Source organism: Mustela nigripes, chromosome 12 (genome assembly GCF_022355385.1).
Source record: "Mustela nigripes isolate SB6536 chromosome 12, MUSNIG.SB6536, whole genome shotgun sequence".
NCBI lineage: Eukaryota > Metazoa > Chordata > Mammalia > Carnivora > Mustelidae > Mustela > Mustela nigripes.
The window spans coordinates 69,101,831-69,124,809 of record NC_081568.1 but is presented as its reverse complement, the minus strand read 5'-3'; the positions used below and the strand labels follow the sequence as shown (position 1 = coordinate 69,124,809).

The following is a 22,979-nucleotide window of genomic DNA, read 5'->3' as shown; positions in this document are numbered from 1 at the left end:
GGGCAGGTGCTCTCTCTTTGACAAGTAAATAAAATCTTTAAAAAACAAAACAAAACAAAAGCCAACTCCTCGAGACACACACTTTTAACCAGAGCTAATGGGCTGGGGTTTTACCATGAACTAACCAACTCCTGGGAAGGGAATTATCCAATCCCAGACCCCCACCCCACCCCAGCAGTTTAGCCTTCCATACAGAGAAAGAGAAATATCTAATTCCAGCCCCTTCTAAGGTTTTTGCTTCAACCATGGAGTTCAAAACAAAACACTAAAAAGCACTTCCCTGAGTTAACAGCCCAGGGGCACAGACTCACTAAAAAAAACAAAACCCAACCACAACAGCACAAAATGCTTCCCCTTCCCCCACGCCTTATCAACACATCAATAAGGCTTCACAGTAAAAGGAAGGAATTGAAAGGAGACATCTCAGACCTTTTTTAAGAAGTCTCCAAGCAAAAAAAAAAAAAAAAAAAGAAGTCTCCAAGCAAACCCAAAGAAAACAAGGCACAAAAACAAGGACACCAGTGGAAATTTTATCCTGACACCTATAGCTTCAGTCATCACAGCCCAGCACTACTACAGATAAACATAAAACCTCATGTTTACCTTAGTTCCTTTACTCAGTGTTACCCTATGTCTGACTTTCAACAAAATTTTACAAGGCATACTGAAACAATATGGCAACAGATTTTTAAAACTCCTTAATTTAAAAACTGTTGAAAATTAAATCCTTGATAGTATCATGGATAACAAATTATACACAATAACTTAAATGTACAGGTAAACATATATTCGCTATATATACCCATATTATGCTTTATTTAGAATCTGTCCCATTTCCTTTCTCCCCTTCCCCCAAATCACTGAAAATACTCAATATTAAGCTGGAGACCTCAACCAATGCAATAAGACACCAGGATAAGACATTCACTCATGAGGAAAAAGACTTAAAAAAAAAAAAAGAAGAACCTGTCACCATACAAAGGTATTTTGAAAATATAAAGTATTCAGTAAGATGCATGGTTAAGAAAATTAGTGGATAAATATTTTCATTTCCTATATACTATTAAAATTCTCTTAGGAAATGTAATTAAAGAACAGAATTTGATTTACAACAGTAAGAAAAAACCCCAAAACACTTAGTAAGCAATGTGCATAATTTAATGATAAAATTTTTAAGCTTTACTGAAAGAATAGAAAGGGACTATATAAAACATATATATATGTATGTATATATATATATATATATATATATATATATATATATGCTTTGTTTTGCTTTGTTTTTAAATATTTTATTTATTTATTAGACAGACAGAGATCACAAGTAGGCAGAGAGACAGGCAGAGAGAGAGGAAGGGAAGCAGGCTCCCCACTGAGCAGAGAGCCTAAAACTAGATCCCAGGACGTGGGGATTGTGACCTGAGCCAAGGCAGAGGCTTTAACCCACTGAGCCACCCAGGTACTCAAAACATTTGCCATGTTTCTCAAAGGGATGGTTCAGAATTTTGAAGACATCAAATCTCACTCATTTGCATCTACATATAACACAATTGTAAAGTAAGCACCTACAGGATTAAAAATACACATTACAAAATACTTCATATAGAGAGAAAAGATAGAGAAAGACCTGATAAGGAACCACAGAACAACAAGCCAGCTCACAAGACATTACCAATACTGTTGGAAAAGATCCATGAAAGAGATTTCCTTTATGATACAGCAAAAATTTACTTAGTAACTACAGCAGTTAAAACAGTATGGTAGTGGCACAGGTGTAAACACACGTACCAAAAAAAATAAAAGACTTCAGGAATGGACCCTTCAAATATATGAAAACATGGTTTTTAGCAAAAGTGACATTCGAAAAAACTCCTAAAAAGATTATTTAATAAACTGTCTTTAGGTAGCTGATTAGCATGAACTAATAGACCCCTGCCTCTCACCACAAAGAACAACCTTCCCTATTCCATGGGCCAAAGAGCCAAATGTGAAAAACAAAATTATAAAAGTTGTAAAAGGGCAAATGGCAGAGTAAGTAGCACAAGGATTCTGCAACAAATGCATTGGCAAGATCTATCTGATACAATTATTTTAGAACTCTGGAGTCTGTTCAAGGCTTGCAGCCTCCAAGGTAAGACCTGGAAAATAAACTACATTTAATTTCAGTCAATTTCAGCTCTAAGTACAGTAGCAGCTACACATTTCCACCCACTCCTAGCTGTTTCCTAGAGCGGCTTAACACACATCTTGTGGAACCAGGATGGGCAAAAATGAACCTCTCCTTCAATTACCTGTGCTTTTCATCATGAAGGAGCAAAGAGGGGCACCTTTGCGCTTCCCCTCTAGTTAATCACTTGCAGGGGATTTAAAAGCCAGCACCCTTTCTCCTCTCCCTCCAACCCCCGACATTTTTCACTTTTTCTCCCCTTGGGAGCCAGACATGAAAGACTAAGACATTCAAAAAACACTGCATACCTGAGGAAAATTAGAAAGTGACTGCATATGCCCAGGAACAGGCTCTAAAAATATTTGAGGAGACATCAAGATTACACCTCATTCTTCCATTTATGTTCTTACAAATGTAAATGAGACAATATAAATTCACTTATTCAGCCAGCCAGCCAGCTAACCAACTGGCATGTAAAGCTACATGCTCCAAGATAATAGATTTGCTCCTAAAAATACAAAGTCAATATGGTCAGGACCCCCAAAGAACTAAAAATGTGGTGGTAAAACGGTAGAACAGTTATTTACCATAAAGAAATTCTAGGCTATAATAGAAAAATAAAGTAAGGAGCCAGTGGGAATACATGAGGTAATGGCTAAGTCAGGAAAAAGCTGAAGATCTGACAGAGGTGACATTTGATCTAGGCATCTTAAAAGATGAACAGAAAATTAGAGTTGGAGGGCAAGATTTGGCAACAACAATATGAGTGCACAGGTTAGAAGGCACAAAAGCAGGACATGCACCAAAAATTCACCTAAGACCCATTACTAGCTACAGAACTTTGAGCAAAAACTGTATCTATTCTAGTTGAATAAGGGTATGGTATCTTCCTCGGATGGTAGCTGAGAGGAAAAAGAAGTGGTAGGTCAAGAATGATGTGAACAATCTGGCTTCCACAACTTTTACCCAATGACTTTCAAGGCTGACTCCACTGTTTTACTTCAAGCTGGGGTTTCAACCTCTCACTGTTCCTCTAGAAGCCGTCTACTTGGTAGAGGAGACAATCTCCTCAGTCATGTATAATGTTTAGCACAGTTCTTGACACACAGTATTTACTCAAAAGTTTTTTCTCTCTCCTTTTTTAACCAGATGTTCAGAGTTCCATGAACTACTTTCTGACACTTCTTAGATCTGCCCTGCAATTACCACCAGGGACCTGACTCCCAGCTTGAGAACCAGTGGTACATTTAATAAGCACCCCACCCAATCTGTACACATATTACTTCATACTTACAGGCTGAGGCTGTTCTGCAATACAGCAGTTGAAACACAACCAGAATTCACTCATGCTTATAGTCCACAGTATAAATGAGCACCAATGAAGTTTTCAAATCTTGGCTCAGGAAACTTCACAAAGCAAGCTCCTTGATATGCTGAATGTCCAATGATGCCCAAAAAATAATTTTATTACTTCTCTGTGTTCTTGTTCCTGGAAGTCAAGTATCTTATACAGTCAATTTAATGAAGAAAGTCAATCTGTTTTCCTTTCTTTCCTTCTTGTTCTACAGAGACTCACTTCTCAACCACCAGGAAGGTACAAAAATTGTTGTCCTGATGCAGGGCGTCTAACAGGTAGTCTAAAAAGAAGGAAAAATAGAAGAAAATAAGTACTTTACTTATCCTTAGATGCTTTTTTTTTTTAACTCTGTGACAAAATTAAAAATATTTCCCCAAAAAGTAAGCATTGAAAAAAAATTTTTAATAAACTGATATCCAATAAAATTTTCTGAATACTCTTGAGTGTCAGGTATTAGGAATACAGCAGTGAAATAAGAAATCCTTGACTTCATAGGGCATCCTATTTTATGACTATAAAATTCTGAATTATTCTAATAACTTTATTTTTTTAAATCACTAACTAGAACACCATGATAGACATACAAAAGTCTGAAATTCCAAGAGAATTTTCATTTTCATACAGGTTTCTTCACCTGAACTTCTGTTCTCAAAGATAACCCAGAAAGTAACTGGTAGAGCAATCTACTCCTCTTAGATAATTAAGTAGCTGTTTAACTCATCAATAACCATAAACAAAAGTAGCAGCCTCTCCAATGACGTTGAAATTGAACATGAAAGATGGACAGGGTCTAATTTTGGCTTCATTTTGTGAATTAAGACATTAGATTCCTGCCACCACCATCACCAGAATCAGTGTCAGTAAAAACAGTTTATATCCCACTGGTAGCCAACCAAGATGAGTCATTCAGAATCATGTCAGGCAATTTTCTATGTGGAGCTGGGCAAAGAGTGAACCTATGCTTTCTTCGTGACGCCAAAGCTGTTGACTTTAAGAAAGACCTTAGCCCAGTAAATTCCAAACTTCATGTAGATGATTGTTCTGAGATAATAATGCTGACAAGCACAGACAAGAGAGGAGAGCAAGTCTAGAAGACGTGAACCTCTACTTCTACTCATCCCGAAGACCAGTTTGACCTATGAGCCTGAGCTTTTGTTTTGTGAAGCTGTTTCTCTCTCTTGACCCTGAAGTTACACTGAAATGGATTTCTATCACTGAAGCCTAGTACAATCATCTGGTAAAGATGTCCACTAGACCCCTGGATGTACAGTTCTGAAGCCAATGAAATTCCGCTGGAATTACCAGCAGATCATAAATTAAGACATGAATCCTAAATTCTTTTCCTTTGTAAGATTTATTTATTTATTTATTTATTTATTTTTAAGGATTTTATTTATTTATTTGACAGACAGAGATTACAAGTAGACAGAGAAGCAGGCAGAGAGGAAGGGAAGCAGGCCCCCTGCCGAGCAGAGAGCTGACGTGGGACTTGATCCCAGGACCCTGAGATCACGACCCGAGCCGAAGGCAGCGGCCTAACCCACTAAGCCACCCAGGCGCCCCTATTTATTTATTTTAGAGAGAGAGAAAACGGGGGAGAGGAAAAAGGGGCAGAGGGAGAAGGAGAGAGAACCCAAGCTCACCAACACTCAACTGACTGAGCCATCCAAGCGCTGTCGCATCCTAATTTCTAAAGAAAGCTGCATCATGAAAAGCAAAGAGGGCCTAATAGAGAACTTTAAGTAATAGAATCATTTAACTATGGGTTTAGGAAAAAAAGTCCAGCAAGAATATTTGGGTATTACCACAAAGAGAGAGAGGGGAGGAAAACCAGTTAATGTATCACTGGAGCCTCCTTCAAGGAGGAAGTTGTGAATGGTATTAATTGCTAAGGAAATAGCAAAGACAGAGAAATGTCCATCAGAATGGGCAGAAGAAACTAGGTGGCCCTGGCTACATCAGTTTCACTGAAGTAGTGTAGGCAGATATCAGATTGAGTGAGTTGAGAAGTGAGTGAAGGGAAAGAAGCAGAGTCAACAAATTTAAGAAATATTTCCCAGAGAAGACATGGTAGGGTGGTAGATACAGGGAAGAAAAAAGCCATCCGGGAATGAAAAGATCAAAGACGCATTAACCAGATTACTCAAAGAGGTATTAACATTTTTGTCCCAAGTCATCAAACAGATACCACATATTTACAAATCTCTGAAAAAGATACCATACATTTATAAGCTATGCCAACTATAAATCAGTAAAAGACAGCTAGCTACATTACAGGATCACAGACCCTGAACACTAAGCGAAATAACATTCTTTCGTGTTCTCCAAAGCCATGACTGGAAACGTGGTAAGACATAAATGACAATCAGTTTTGTATTTGTATGGATGAAAATCTTCAATAACATAAATGCATATATGTTTAATGTCACAAATGTGGGACTCTGATTCTACAGAGCTCAGCGAACAAATGCCCTAACATACTACAGGAAAATGACAGGTTAAGACTTAAGCCTATGTTCAAGAAGGAAGAAAATTTATATTCTTGCCATAGTTAAAATTGAGAACCTGGAAGATTTATTTTTAAGCAGGGATGAATATTCCTCATCTCACCCAAACTTCCAAAACAAAGAAATGGCAATGTTGTAACTGACTTTGTCCAATGAACTAGGTAAATACTGTGAAGGTTCAGAAGCTCAAGAGAACATTAGGTTTCACTTACTTCCTTCTTAGGAAGAATCTAAGAAGGAAAGGGTAAAATTCACAATAACAGGAACATTATTTTAGTGTTGCATTGAAGAAGCTTAATTCCTGATCAAAGACCTCAAGCATTAACAAGTCATTGTGCCAACTGTAAAATAAGTCATGAAGATGAAAGAAGTACAACATAGGGAATACAGTCAATAATACGGCAATAACAATGGTGGTGAAACATTGTAACTACATTCCTCTCTTGATGAGCATTTCATAATGTATATAATTGCCAAATTACTATGCTGCAAGCCAGAAACTACTATGTCAACTACACTGTATTATATAAAAAAACTTTTTTTAATGAAAAAAGATGACATTGTGAAATGGAATTTTTTTTTTTAAGATTTTATTTATTTGACAGAGATCACAAGTAGGCAGAGAGGCAGGCAGAGCGGGGGTGGGGGATGGGGGGTGGGGAGGTGGGGAGGTGGGGGGCTGTGGTGCAGGCTCCCTGCTGAGCAGAGTCTGATGCGGGGGCTCTATCCCAAGACCCTGATACCATGACCTGAACCGAAGGCAGAGGCTTAACCCACTGAACCACATCAAATGAAATCTCTCTTAACCAAGTCTATCTATAAAAACAAACCTTTGTTTGAAACTGAAAAGTCTTTATGTTCATCATTGTTGCAACACACACATGGAAAAACTTCGCATCTTTTGGATTTAAAATCTGGTGTTTAAAAATCTATGTTTTAATTTACTCTAGTTTCTTATCTACATATAAAGGCAGGCAAATTTGCTTTTTACTTGCAAATTATGTTTTCCAGAAAGCATCTTCAAATATTAATTTTGGACGGGGAGGTGTAGATTCTTCTCTTTAAAAATTTTATTTGAGAGAGAGAGAGAGAGAGTACAGAGGTAGAGGGAAAGTGAGAGTGAGAAGCAGACTCCCCCTGAGAAGAGCCCTATGTTGGACTCAATCTCATGACCTGAGCCGAAGGCAGACGCTTGACCAACTGAGCCACCCAGGCATCAACTTCTTCTCTTTTTTTTTTTTTTTTAAAGATTTTATTTATTTATTTGACAGAGAGAAATCACAAGTAGATAGAGAGGCAGGCAGAGAGAGAGAGAGAGGGAAGCAGGCTCCCTGCTGAGAGCCCGATGCGGGACTCGATCCCAGGACTCTGAGATCATGACCTGAGCCGAAAGCAGCGGCCCAACCCACTGAGCCACCCAGGCGCCCAACTTCTTCTCTTTTTAACTAACTGTTCTTTCTGCTTAATACTAAAATAAATAGCTTCCTAATATACAATCTGTAATACTTTATCACTTAACACCCTGCATTTTTCCAAATTCAAACCTCCTTCCCATTGAGAACAAAGTTCTTCATTAACTTGTGAATTTTAAAATATACAATTTCCCACTCACAGGTATCTGGGAAAATGACATTCACAAGACCTCCTCTTCTCTCATATTCAGTTGAAGAATGATTTTTAAAAGTGCAATAATTTGGGGCGCCTGGGTGGCTCAATGGGTTAAAGCCTCTGCCTTCGGCTCAGGTCATGATCCCAGGGTCCTGGAATCAAGACCCGAATCGGGCTCTCTGCTTAGCAGGGAGCCTACTTCCCTTCCTCTCTCTCTGCCTGCTTCTCTGCCTACTTCTGATCTCTCAAATAAATAAATAAATAAGATCTTTTAACTAATAAATAAATAAATAAATAAATAAATAAATGTGCAATAATTTGTGCCTCATTTTGGGAAATAAGAGAGACAGGATATACAGCTTAAGTTATTTCCACCTAGATAATCAATCTGGTGAAATGTACTTTCAAACCAAGCAGATGTTTGCAACTCCACAGCTCTGTATTTGCTAAGTAAATATATAAATCTAAAAATGTCTCAAATAGGGCGCCTGGGTGGCTCAGTGGGTTAAGCCGCTGCCTTTGGCTCAAGTCATGATCTCAAGGTCCTGGGATCGAGTCCCACATCAGGCTCTCTGCTCAGCAGGGGAGCCTGCTTCCCTCTCTCTCTCTCTGCCTGCCTCTCCGTCTACTTGTGGTTTCTCTCTGTCAAATAAATAAATAAAATCTTAAAAAAAAAATGTCTCAAATATGCCTTGGAATGTCAAGTCAATACATTTCCATCTTCCTGCTTTTCTAAATGAACTTCCTTGTCAGAATTATTTTTCAAACGTATATAGACTTGAAACATTTATATATGAATAATACTTGAGAGAAGTATTAAATTTATCACAATATCCCTAGTAATATATAAACTTCAATTACTTTCATTTCTTAAGCTGACAGGTGCTTAAAAATCTCCATTCTGAAAACCTTATACTTTTAAAATCTTAAGACAATGAAAGGAGCGTCACTTTGCAATATCAACATCTAAACTTGGCTTAAAACACAGTTAAGCACATCCCACACATATATAAGGGGTCAGACTGCTCTATAGCGCCAGAGGGTTATTTCACAAATGCATAGATTCACAAGACATACAATTTTAGAACAGCTTAAATTAAATTACCTAGCCATTTAGTGATTGGCAGAGATCCCTTGAATTAAAAGCTCAGTCTCCCCACTTTTAAAGAGACTAGCATGAATCCAAAAAAACAAAAACCCACAACCCTGTAGTAGTACTCTCCACCATCAGCTTTCCTCTCCTCATTCTGCACTTTTATCAGTTTTCATCTCTCCAGAGTAAACATTTAGTAATAGAAATGCTGGATCTTATGCTAATTTAATTTTAATTTTGTAAGAAACTGTTCACCCGTTTTCCAAATCCATTGTACCATTCTGCACTTGTGCCAGCAATCTATGAGCATTCCCATTGTTTCACAATTGTCAGTCTTTTCATTATTGGTCATTCAAGTGGTATGAAGTAGTATCTTGCTGCAGTTTTAATTTGCACTTTGATGGTAACTAATGATAGTCTTAAGCTTATTGGCAATTTATCTATCTTCTTTGGTTACATATGTTGAGATCTTCTGCTCATTTTTACTTTAGTTATCTTACTCAGTTGTGTTCTTTATATATTCTAGATAAAGTCCATTGTCCAAAATATGCGCTGTGAATATCTTTTCCTGGGCTTTCTTTTTTTAAACATCTTTCGGGGTGCTTGGGTGGCAGTGGTTAAGTGAGAGATCATGATCTCAGAGTCCTGGGACCTAGCCCCAAAGCCTGCTTCGCCTTCTGCCCTTCCCCCTGCCTGTGTGTTCTCTCTCCTCTCATTCTTCCTCAGATAAAGAAATACAATCTTGGAAAAGAAAAATCTTTCAAAGTGGTGTTTTTTTGTTTTGTTTTGTTTTTAAAGATTTTACTATTTTATTTGACAGATCCCAAGCAGGCAGAGAGGCAGGCAGAAAGAGACGGAAGGAGGCGGCTCCCTGCTGAGTAGAGCCCGATGCGGGGCTCAATCCCACAGATGCTGGTATCATGGACCTGAGCCAAAGGCAGAGGCTTTAAGCCACTGAGCCACCCAGGTGCCCCTCAAAGTTTTTTTTTTTAATTTGATAGTCTGGTTTATCAAAATTTTATCTTTTGTAACTTGTGCTTTTTGTGGACTGTCTAGGTTCTCTGCATTTTCATATACATTTAGATTCACTTTGTGTCGATTTCTACAAAAAAGCTTCCTTCACTTCTGATTGGGACTGCATTTATACTAACAACTACATAATGGATAGTTACATTTTAACAATATTGAGTATTCAAATTCATCAACATGACATACCCAATAATTTGTAGTTTTCAGTGTACACACTTTACATGTGTTTTTCATCAGTTTTGGGGTTTTTTTTCCCCCCCAAGATTTTATTTGAGAGAGAGAGCAAGAGACAGCGGGTGAGCAAGTACAAGCAGGGGGAGGAGCACAGGGAAAGTGACAAGCAGACTCCCTGCTTAGCAAGGAGCTTGATGCTACGAGACTCAACCCCAAGCCCCAGGGATCATGACCTAGGCCGAAAGCAGATGCTTAACCAACTGAGCCACCCAGAACATTAATCACTGATACTGTGTTCATTAGGTAACTTATTCACAGTCTACTCAGGCTTTTTATCCCCTCACATCTTCCTCTACCCCTCTTAATTAAAACTTAAGTATTTAACACTAAACATATACATTATGTTTAGGGGTATCTTTGGCTCAAATGTGCAAGAGTTTGCAATATGAACACAGACGAAAGTACCATTCATGAACACCACTCTCTCATGCCCTACACCCCACATTTCTTCTCCCTCTTGTATGAGAATGAGCCATGTTTTCCTTCCTCTCCTTAACAATGCTTCTCCTTTTCCTTTCCTGTTACTTTTCTTCTTTTCATTCTCTCTCTCCCTTTTTCTTTTTCCCATTTCCATTGTATTATTCCCTTTCCTTAAACACTTCTTTAGCATCCTAGATTAGAAGTAACAATTATGTAATAGACTCTCAGTGTATTAGGTGATGGACTGAAATCCTATAGAAATCTCTATTATCATTCTAAACTTTTCTCCTGAGTCCAGGGACACATTTATATACACCTAGGAAAGAACATCTCATTTAGTCTCCTATTTACCTTAAACCTGGTATTTGAAAAACAGAATTCATTGCCCTTTCCTCTATATCTGGTTTTATGTTACCTTTCTTGGTCAGTGGTACCACCACAAACTCTTTACCAAGGAACATACATTTGAGTTCTATCCTACTACTGGCAGTTCTCTGAATAAAACCATACTTGTCCAAAACTTTCTTATGTTTAAACAAATCCTTTGTTTAAACATGTTTAAAACATTATTAAAAACATTATTCAAAAAAATACAAGCACATAGATTTTTAAAATTCAACTAATAAAAAGCCACCAAAAATGGCAAATCTCAAAGAAAGCAAGAAAGAAGAAAGACAAATCTCTAATTTATCCCTTTTCATCTGTTGGTTGTAGTCATTTTTAACTTATCAACATGTTTCCCTCTGGTACTTATAAATAAGATACTTACTGCTACTTCTTAAATTATTGATTTTTAAATAACTTAAATTTTCTGTTAAAACAGATTATTTTTTTTAATCACACCTCCTACCCTCAAACTCCTTGTCACCGTCACCACTAGATTATAATTTTTCAGCGAATCAATATTCAGTGTTTCTGCTATTTTAACTGCCACTGCTAAAACACGTAATATATTAGAATCAGCTATCCCTTCTTGAATCATCTTTTGTTTTCCCTGAGGTTAATAAGTCCTAAGCTTTTTTATTTGCTTAGTTTCTCTGTGTACCTGTATCAGAACTGTAAAATACTTTAATTAGAGCTATAAAAGACCTGTAATTTCCAAATACCTAACCACACATGTAGACATATTGATTAAAAAAAATTTTTTTTTGTTTCTTCACAAAATCTGGCCTCCTGCTTCAAGTCTGACTAGCTGCTCCTTTAAAAAGTTCCCTCAGTTCCTTTCCTATTTCTAGTTATTATGTATTCCTTTTTTCATCCTCCTCAGCTTATTTTGTAAAATCACATATTCCAATAGCTTTTTGTGTGTGAAAATAGTTTATTTACTATACCTTCTAAGTCCAGTAGCTTCTTAAGAAAGAGTACATAAGAAGGAAAATGTTTAAATCCCTGCATTTGACATCTGATTGAGTACACAGTATCAGGTGAAAGATCTTTTCCTCAGGATTTTAGAGGAACTGTTTCATGATCCTCTACCTTCCAGAGTTGCTGCTAGTAAGTCTGGTGACATTTTAATTTGGTTTCTAGGTGAAAAAATTTTCCTTCTTTCAAAGGTTTAACAATTTTCTCTTTACTCAGAATTCTCAAATTTCACATAATTTGGTTTTGTCCTTTTTCACTCAGTGTGTCAAGGACTGAAAGAGTTCCTTCAAAAAGGAGAATGGTGTCCTTGACTTCAGAAAAATGTTAAGTACCTATATCATAGGGTTGCTGTGTGAATTAGACAAAACACTTACACTTGGCACATGGAAGTACAGAATGGTGATGATAATCAATGGTTATAGATATTTACTAATTTCTTTGAAAACGAATGTTTCTTTTCAACCCTTCCTTTAAAGATGAACTTCCATCTTCATGAAGTACATACTTCAAGAGTTTTTTTTTTCCATAATACATGCTGTTAATAATTATCGACAAGTGGTAACCTTCCACTTCTCTAAAACAGTGAGGGTTTAAATTTCAATTCTAAAACAATTTACTTACAAAGGAATTGCTAAAACAGAAATCTCCCATCTAACCTTTATTCAGAAACATTATTAACACAAATTTCTCTATTGTGCCCTTACTCTTTCATGAGAGCTTAACAGCTAAGAATGAAATTCTTGGTTGACAGTGCTTTTCCTTCAGTCCTTGGCAGTTATTATTCTGACCTCCACTGTTGCTGATGAGAAGAGTTCACTGTTAATCAAACTTGTGGTCCTTTGAACATAAACTTTGGTTTTTTTCCACCTATGGATACTTTAAAAATTGTCTTTCCATTAGACTCCAATTTCATAGACTCTCTAGCTTCAGATACATTTCTATTTATGATTCTTTCACCTGTTTCTCAACTGCTATTTCATTTTCACCATTAATATTTTCTCCCAACTATTGACTTTTAATTCAATAATCAAATTTTTATCTTTTTCCCCCCAAGATTTATTTGACAAAGAGAGACAGAGTGAGAAAGGGAGTACAAGCAGGGGGTGTGCCGAGCAGGGAGCCTGATGTGGGGCTTGATCAAAAGACCCTGGGATCAAGACTTGAGCCGAAGGCAGACGCTCAATGACTCAGGCACCCCTAAGGATACATTCTTATAATAAGCTCTATTTATTCAGGGTTTCTCTCTCTCGTATAAAAGGCCTTGGTATCAGAGATTTAAACTTTCAGAAAGGAATGCTTGTCCATACCTAGTTACTGCCTGAACTCACTGCCAAATCTATTTTGCAAAAGCAAGGTTGAAGGAAGGCAATTAAAAGGCTTGAAGAATGAAAAGTATGTGTAATTCAGGCTTCTTACTCAGCGATGGACTCTCCTATCAATCCCCTGAGAAGGTGAAAGTCAAATGAGCACAAACTGCAGTCATTTTTCTGGGTTTAGAACTAGGTAAGGCAGAGACCAGGGTTTGATACTGTGTTCCAAATTCATCCCAGAGAGAAAAGATCACTGTGATTTATATTTGATCCTTACCTGCTTTGTGATAATTGCCTGAAATTTTTTTGCTAACTTGGTCTTTTCCCTAAATAAACGAGGTATTCTCAGCTGTCAATGATTCTTTGGCTGGGACAAACTTTTACATGATTAATTTGCTAAGACAAGAGAACTCTGGTACTCCTGTGGCACCTGGGAGGCTCAGGGGTTAAGCCTCTGTCTTCCGCTCGGGTCATGATCTCAGGGTCCTGGGATCAAGCCCCACTTCGGGCTCTCTACTCAGTGGGGAGGCTGATTCCCCCTCTCTCTGCCTGCCTCTCTGCCTGCTTGTGATCTCTCTCTCTCTCTCTCTGTTAAATAAATTAAAAAATCTTAAAGAGAGAGAGAACTCTGTCACTCCTTAAAGAGCTCTCTTAGCTGTTTTAAATTCCTCCACCTCAACACCACCATAAATTAACAAAGTGATTAACATTCTACCTTGCACAAAGTAAAAGCTGACTTATATTATTAGGTTATCAGTTTCCTCTCAAGTCAAACATCAAACAATATCAACAGAAGGTCAAGCATCAGACATAGTACATCATATAAGTTTAAAATGGTTCAAAGATTTTCTTGTTAAAGAAACCAATAATATCTACAGAAAAAAAACTTTCTAAGAATTACGTATGTACATACTATCTTTTAAGTTCCAGATGGAAGATATGAGCTCAAAAAAAAGCTGTACACATCCCGTTTTACATAAATATTTCACATAATTAGTAAGTTAAAGATCAACAATGACAACACCTGCAAAAAAAGCATTGCCCCCTGCTAGACTTACCAGACTACAATTTATTTACAGCGCTAAACTAATAATTAATTATTATTTTTTCAATAGTTGCTTAGGTTTGTATGTGGTTGTCACTAAGGCTGAATAGGTTCTCATCTTCTTAGGGTAGACAGGGAGGAGAAAAGGAAACTACTGTAGAAAAATATGCTCTATATGTAGTTATACAGAGCTGGACTAGGAAGCCAGGAAAATGTGAATCAAAAAATAAACCATTAGCTTTATTACAAAGAAAAAATAATAAAAATATACCAAATTTAGTAAAAATAAAAGCGACAGGAATCCTTACCAAAAAATAAATAATGTGTAATTGAACTACTGCTTCTGGTACCAAAAAAATAAAATTCATACAAAAAAGCTGGTCTTTCTCACCCTTACCAAAGAGATTTTTTAATCTATAGATCTACAGAACTGTTTCCACAGGCCTTAAAAAAATTCTAGAAAATATCATACTGAAATCCTTTGCTAATTTTACAGAAGCCATGAGAAAAAACAAATTAAATCAATGCCATCAACTGCAAATCAGAACATGGTATCTTGACCCATATTCTCACGAACAGAGAAGCAGTACAATATGCTGCCTGTAGTAATGAGTTTGTATTTTCCCAAAAGAAAAATCACTGAACTCTTTAGTAAAATATATTATAGGCAGACTAAAGATTGGGTTCATTAAAACTTAATGTGTCTGGCATAGTAAAATAATAGAAAAATTTAAGTTGTCAAAGGAGAAAACCTACTGTTATCTTTAAAAAAGCTCTTCTTATGGGGGCACCTGGGTGGTTCACTGGGTTAGGCCACTGCCTTCGGCTCGGGTCATGATCTCGGGGTCCTGGAATCGAGTCCCACATCGGGCTCTCTGCTCAGCTGGGAGCCTGCTTCCCTCTCTCTCTCTCTGCCTGCCTCTCTGTCTACCTGTGATCTCTGTCAAATAAATAAATAAAATCTTAAAAAAAAAAAAATTAAAAATAAATAAATAAATAAAGCTCTTATGAACATCCTCGATGCATTTATGTAATAAAACTTTTTGGGACGCCTGGGTGGCTCAGTTGGTTGAGCGGCTGCCTTCGGCTCAGGTCATGATCCCAGCGTCCTGGGATCGAGTCCCACATCGGGCTCCTTGCTTGGCGGGGAGCCTACTCCTCCCTCTCCCTCTGCCTGCCACTCTGTCTGCCTGTGCTTGCTCTCGCTTCTCTCTCTATGACAAATAAATAAATAAAATCTTAAAAAAAAAAAAAAAACTTTAAAAACACGATGAAATAAAAACTCCCAAAAGTTATAGGACATTCCCCCAAATTAATGTACTATTCTCGTTCCTTGCCCACACATGAACTTTACAGGAGTAAGATTATGTTTCACTAAAATCAAGAAAAATTAAGTTAGAATTCACATGAAATGATAAAAAATGTATCTATGTGAGATTCTAGTTAGTGGTTAAAAGCTATTGTCCTTTTGGTTGCTTAGAGAAAAACTAAGGAAAAATACTTCTCTATAACCTTTTATCTTCTAGCCCCAGAATGAATTTTATTTCTAGGAGTGTGTGGGTGGTTCAGCTGGTTAAGCGTCTGTCTTCAGCTCAGGTCATAATCCCAGGGTCCTGGGATCTGGCCTCACATCAGGCTCTCTGCTTGTCGGGAAGCCTGTTTCTCCCTCTCCTACTGCTTGTGTTCTCTCTCTTGCTATGTCTCTGTCAAATCAATAAAATCTTAAAAAAAAAAAAATCTTTCTATAAATAGTGTTGACACTTTACATGTAAAATTATTAAAAAAAATTTAGAATAGATTATCTCATAGTATGATAATCTCAAAGATAACAAACAAGTTCAATCTGAGTATAAGACAAAGAATACTTAAACACAAAGTATAAAATACCTGTAATATCATATTACTAATGAAGTATTCCACTGCTTTATTTAAGTGCAGTGTATCAGTGAGAAAATTAAAAAGTACACTCACATTTAGCATCTTTTAAAGTATTTTACTCCAATCGCGTAATCAATAACTCTCTAATACCACCTTTTAACTGGATAACAGAAACAAACTCCAGAAGGTGGGATCAAGAAAGTGTAATATGAAGATCCTGAGCCCACCTTCTCTCAGGGAAACACCAAAATCCATAAAAACATATTTAACAACTATCTTTGACAATTAACTCAAGACTAGCAGAATGGACCATACACACTGATATATTTAAAAAAAAAAAAAAAAATGCCACATTGAGAGGGTAGAAGAGCCAGACAAGCAGTTTAGTCAGGATCCACACCACAGGCACAATGACCCACAGCAGGAATATCACAACTGGAGAAGCTATCCCTGATAAACGAGGGTCCAAGCCCCACATGATACACCACAGTCCTGGGCTCCTGCATTGGAAAGACAGGCACCTACAATGTCTGCCTTTGAACACCAATGGGGCTTACATCCAAGAAAGCCAGAGGGCAGCAGGAAAACAAGATTCTGCTCTTAAAGGGCATGCTTCATCTCAATGGCACAGAGGCAGCTGTGCCTGGGTTACATGTGAAGGAAATCCACTAACGAATTTTAGTAAAAGAGGGGCAGCAATCTGATGGCAAGTGTTCTGGGGAGCAAACTGCTTGTGGGTGTCCCTTTTCTTACCCTCCTCTACTTCGCTGGCCTGTGAGAACAATTTCTGATATTTTCCATTTACTTTGGTAGCACCACTAACCCTGATCCAACACTGTCCTGTGTATTCACCTCACCCAACCCACCCACACAACTTGGGAGTCCTTCCCAAACAGTACCCCTCTGACCCCCACCACAACTGGCCAGTGGCCTTGGCTGGCCCTGAGCCCCTCCTAAACACCCTGCCCTGGGGGACCAGTCCCAAATACTGAAACTCCCATAACCAACACAGCCATACCTCATACAAGTTGTCCAAAAGACCAGTATACCCCAGCTGCTGCAGCATGGCCTTATAGTCAGCCACACTGTGGGCCAACTACATATATCAGTGCACCTACAGCAGTCATGATTTGACCTCTCAGCCAGATAAGACATAGGACCTCCTTGTTTACCATCATGCATGCAGCAGTTAGTGGCTAGACCTCAAGAGACAGACAGACCAGGGGAAAGTCCTGCACACCAGCAAGTCTGCATCAATCATGACCCATCAACAACAAGAGGGGAAATGCAAACCACACTGAGAACATTCCTGGAGCACATGACTCAGGTGACCAGGGGAATTCGTACTACAGGGGCCCACAAAACATCTTTTACATGAAGACATTCCTTACTGACCAGGAGACAGAAATGATCTACTTAATTAACAGAAATAAGCAGAGACTAAAGCAAATGAGGAGGCAGGGGGAGTACGCTCCAAATGAAAGAACAAGACAAAACCTCAGAAAATGACTAGAAAATGAAACAGAGCTAAGCAATCTACCAGATAAAGAGTTGAACGTAACTAACCAAAGATGCTAACCAAACTCAAAAAAAGAATGAACACAGTTTAAAAACGTAGAGTCATGGAAAATACTTGGGGGGGGGAAATCAAAGTGGAAGAATACAATAACTAAAATGTAAAATACACTAGAGGAATCAACAGCAGACTGAATGACGCAGAGGAGCAGATCAGCAATCTGCTGATGAAAACAGCAAAAAGAGGGGCACCTGGATGGTTAAGCATCTGTCTTTGGCTCAGGTCATGATTCCAGGGTCCTGGGACAGAGCCCCATATCAGGCTGCTTGCTCAGTGGGGAGTCAGCTTCTCCTTCAGCCTTTGACTCTCCTCCCACTCTGGCTCTCTCTCTCAAATAAATAATTTTTTAAAAACCTTTAAAAAATAAACAGCAAAAAAAGAGAAAAAAGGAATCCAAAAAATGAAAATACTTTTTAGGTCAATACTAGGATATCAAGTATACTAATGTTCACATTATAGGGGTTTCTGACCACCACCACAAAGCAAAGAAAAAAATGGAAAAAAACACATGGAGGCTAAACAACATTCTACTACACAACCAACAGGTCAAGAAAAAAAATCAAAGAGGAAATCAAAAAGATGAAGACAAATGAATACTAACACAATGATCCAAAATCTTTGGGACACAGTGAAAACAGCTCTAACAGAGAAATTTATAGCCATACAGGTCTACCTCAAGAAACAATCTCAATCAAACCTTATACCTAAAGCAAATTAAAAAAGAACAAAACCCAAGGTTAGCAGGAGGAAGGAAATTATAAAGATTAGAGCAAAAATACACGAAACTGATACTAAAAATAGGCAAAAATCAATGAAACTAAGAGCTGGTTCTTTGAAAAGATAAACAAAAGTGATAATTCTGTAGACAGACTCATCAAGAAAAGCATACAGAGCTCAAATAAATAAAATCTCAAGAAGGAGAAATGACAACCTATACCACACATAGATTACTATGCGCACAAATGAACCACCAAGAGAAAAAATGGATGAATTCTTAGAAACATACAATCGGCCAAGACTGAGTCAAGGAGTAGCACCTACGTGGTTCAGTCGGTTAGGTGCCTGACTCTTGATTTCAATATGGATCATAATCTTAGGGTCCTGAGATTGAGCCTTGCATCAGGCTCCACACTCAGGAGGCAGTCTGCTTGAGGATTCTCTCCCTCTCTCCCTCTGCCCTCTCCACACTGATGCTTGTGCATGAGCATGCTGTGCTCTCTCTCTCTCTCAAATAAAGGTTTTAAAAAAAATTTTAAAAAGTCTTCCTCAAGGACAAAATCTAAGCAGACCCATTACTATTAAGAAGACTTAATGAGTAATTAGAGTAATTAATAACTCCCAAGAAACAGAGGTCCGGAACCAGAGAACTTCATAGCTGAATTATAGGAAACATTTTAAAAAGAGTTAATACCTATCCTTCTCAAGCTATTCCAAAAAACTGAAAAAGGAACACACTCCAAAACACATTCTATCAGGCCAGAAATAACCTGATACCAAAATGAGACAAAAAACACCACAAAATTCCTGATGAGCATTGATGTAAAAATCCTCAACAGAACATCAATGAACTGAATTTTCTGATACAAGGATGGTTCAATATCCTCAACTCCATCAACACGTTAAACCACATAAACAAAAAAGGATAAGAATCGTATTATTATCTCTACAGATACAGAAAAAAAATTTTTGACAAAATTCAACCACCATTTATGATTAAAAACTCCCAACAAAGTGGATACAGAAGGAACATACCTGAACTTAATAAAGGCCATATATGACAAACCCACAATTAACATCATACTCAAGGGTAAAAAGCTGAAAGGTCTTCCTCTAAAATTAGAAACAAGACAAAAGTGCCCACTCTCACTACTTTTATTTAACACAGTAATGCAAATTCCTAGCCATAGCAATCAGATGAGAAAAACCAATCAATCAGTGGCATCCAACTAAAAAACTAAGTAAAACTGTCACTACTAGCACATGACATATTATATACAGAAAACCCTAAAGATTCTACCAAAAAAAACCCTACTACGAATACTAAATTTAGCAAAGTTGCAGGTTACAAAATTAATGTACACAAATCTGTTGCATTTCTATGCCCTAATAATGAACTATAAGAGAAATTAAGAAAACAATCCCATTTACAATCACATCAAAAAGAATATGCAGGAGTAAATTTAACCAAGGAGGTAAAAAGACCTGTGCTCTGAAAACTGTAAGACAAAGACAAAAGAAACTGAAGAAGACATTAATGGAAAGCTATTCTGTTCTCATGGATAGCATAAATCAAAACTGTTAAAATGTCCATCTACCCAAAGAAATATATAGATTCAATGCAATCTGTAGCAAAATACCAATGGCATCTTTCACAGAACTAGAAGAAAGAATCTTCAAATTTGTATGGAACAACAAAAGAACCCAAACAGCCAAAGCAGTGTGAAGAAAGAACAAAGCTGGATATATCATGATCCCTGACTTCAAATTATCCTACAGAGCTATAGAAATTAAAACAGTATGGTACTAACACAAAAGGACACGCAGATCAATGGAAGATAATAGAGTCCTGCAGTAAACACACACAGATACATACAGTAAATTAATTTTCAACAAGGGAGACAAGAATGTAAAATGGGAAAAAGAGTCTCTTAAATAAATGGTATTGAGGAAATGGACAATTACAAAGAACGAAAGTGAACCAGCTTTCCTTTTCCTTTTTAATATTTTTTCTTTCCTTCCTTTCTTTCTTTCTTTCCTAAGTAATCTCCAGGGCTCAAACACAACCCTGAGATCGAGAGTCACATGCTACATTAACTGAACCAGAGCCACCCCAGAAAGTGGACCACTTTCTTACACTATATACAAAAATAATCTCAAAATGGATTAACAACTTAAAGGTAAGACTGGAAACCATTAAATTCCTGGAAGAAAACACAGGCAGTAAGCTCTTGGACATCAGTCTGAACAGTATTTTTCTGGATCATCTCACCAAGCAAGGGCAACTAAAGCAAAAATAAACAGGTCTACCTGAAACTAAAGGCTTTGGATGGCAAATGAAACCATAACATAACAAAAGGCAACCTACTCAATAAGAGAAGATACTTGCAAAAGATCTACCCAAAAAGGGGTTAATATTATAAATACAGAAAAAACTCACACAACTCAGTATCCAAAAAAAATCTATTAAAATTCGGCAGATGATCTGAATAGGTATTTCTCCAAAGATATGTAGAGAGCCAACAGGCACATAAACATATGTTCAACATTACTAACCATCAGCAAACTGTAAATCAAAGCACAATGAGATCTCACCTCACACCTCATAGAATGGCTAGTATCAAAAACACAAGAAATAAGTTCTGGCCAAGATGTGAAAGAAAGAGAACCCTCATGTGCTGTTTGGTGGGGATACAAAATGGTGCAGCCATTATGAAAGAACAGCATAAAGATTCCTCAAAAAATTGGAAATACAAATGCCATATAATCCATCAATTCTACGTCACAGTATTCATACCAAGAAAAGGAAAATACTAATTTGGACTAATATATGCCACTATGTTCACTGCAGCATGATTTACAATATCCAAGATATGGAAGCAATCTAAATGTCCACCAAATATGGAAGGATAAAGATAATGTACTCTATATACACACTAGAATATTAGCCATAAAAAAGCATGAAATCTTTACATTTGCAGCAACACAGATGGACTTAGAGAAAAATCCTTAGTAAAGAGTAAGTCAAACTGTTAAGGAAAATACCCTATGACTTCACTTTTATGTAGAATCTAAAAAAAAGTCAAATGTATGAATACATGTAACAAAACAGAAACCAGACTCAGATATAGACAACAATCTGGTGTTTGCTAGAGGGATGAGGAATAGGAAATACTTAAAATAAGGGGAAGGGATTAGAAGGCCAAACTATAGGTATACAATGTACAGCGCAGGAAATATAGTTACTAATATTTAGCAACTCTGTATGGGACAGATGGTAGCTAAATTTATCTCTGTGATCACTTCCAAATGTATACAAAATGCTGAATCATGATGTTGTACATAAGAAACTATTACAATATTATGTTAACTACACTTCAATTAAAAAAAATAAGCATATATTTTTGAATGTACAATTTCACTATAAAGATATGTACATATGTACGTATTCATGCATTTATTTTGACAGATTTTTTATTTTGCATACTTTAATTTCAGAACAAAATAATTTTAAAAATCCACAATATGCATCCAAACCCCTTGGCAGATATTGTTTAACAATAACCATGTATGAAGCCTAGTAACATAGCAATTATCAACAGAGTAATTAAAAGAGATTTGAACACTTCAAAAAATGTATTACTAACTAGGTTACCTATAATATATATAGTATGCCTAAGCCTAGAGGGTCACCCTCTATTTCATCTGTCTACGGATGATACAATTGACTTTGGGGTTCCATTTAGTTAAGTTCCCCCACCACACCACCAAAACCCTACAGATCTGGTGGTTAAATAAAATCTAAAAGAAATTAACTCTTAGTGTATTATTTCTTATTTCTATTAAATAATAAGTATTTCTTATCTCCAGAAAGTATTACTACTTATTTTTAAGAGTTTAAAAAATAAACCCTGAACAGAAATTGCCTGATGCAGTAGCAACCAACAGGAAAACTTAAGAGCAATTTGGTGCTGCTGGGTGGCTATTTGTACTGAGACTCAAGCCCTCTCCCACTCCTTAAAATTACCTGAACTGACACAAACTAAGATGTGGCTGTTAGTCATTCCCACTACATACTATTAGATTCAGCAAATAATAGTCCCCTAACACCCCCCCCCAGGGGACAATTACCTTACTAACCACAATAAAGACACATCTGGATCAAAACACTACTGCAAAATAAAGATGAACACTGAACAACTTACACCATTTGAAGAAGAGTGCCTGACCTGGACAACCCAGAAATGTACACGCAGTAACTATAAAACCAAAGGAAGGAAAGCTCATTAAAACTGGAGCCGGGGCGGGGGGGGGGGGGGGGGGGGGGGGGGGGGTGGGCAGGGTGCCTGGGTGGCTCAGTGGGTTAAAGCCTCTGCCTTCAGCTCAGGTCATGATCTCAGGGTCCTGGGATCTAGCCCCACATCCGGCTCTCTGCTCAGTGGGGAGACTGCTTCCCCCTCTCTCTCTGCCTACTTGTGATCTTTCTCTCTGTGTCAAATAAATAAATAAAATATTTTTTTAAAAAATGATGAGAATAAACCTTTCCAGAACTAAAAGTCAAGATTTAAAAGCTCAAATAAGTTATTAAGGAAAAAACTAATTCCTAGAAAAATTAAGATGATGTAAACTGGCAGTATGTTTAGAAAATACCTAAAGTTTTTACAGGTATTGAGTTA

At 37.2% G+C, this 22,979-nt stretch overlaps 1 protein-coding gene across 10 annotated transcripts in view; it reads right to left on the bottom strand.

Moving 5' to 3' along the window:
- CDC42SE2 (CDC42 small effector 2) overlaps window positions 1-22,979 on the bottom strand; it is a 115,215-nt gene that overhangs the window by 33,668 nt on the left and 58,568 nt on the right. For all 10 annotated transcript variants that reach the window (XM_059417504.1, XM_059417500.1, XM_059417497.1 and 7 more), the window contains one exon: window positions 3,462-3,804. In XM_059417504.1, the coding sequence (XP_059273487.1) occupies window positions 3,462-3,515 (54 nt within the window). In that variant the 5' untranslated portion in view covers window positions 3,516-3,804. The remainder of the gene's footprint in view (window positions 1-3,461; window positions 3,805-22,979) is intronic.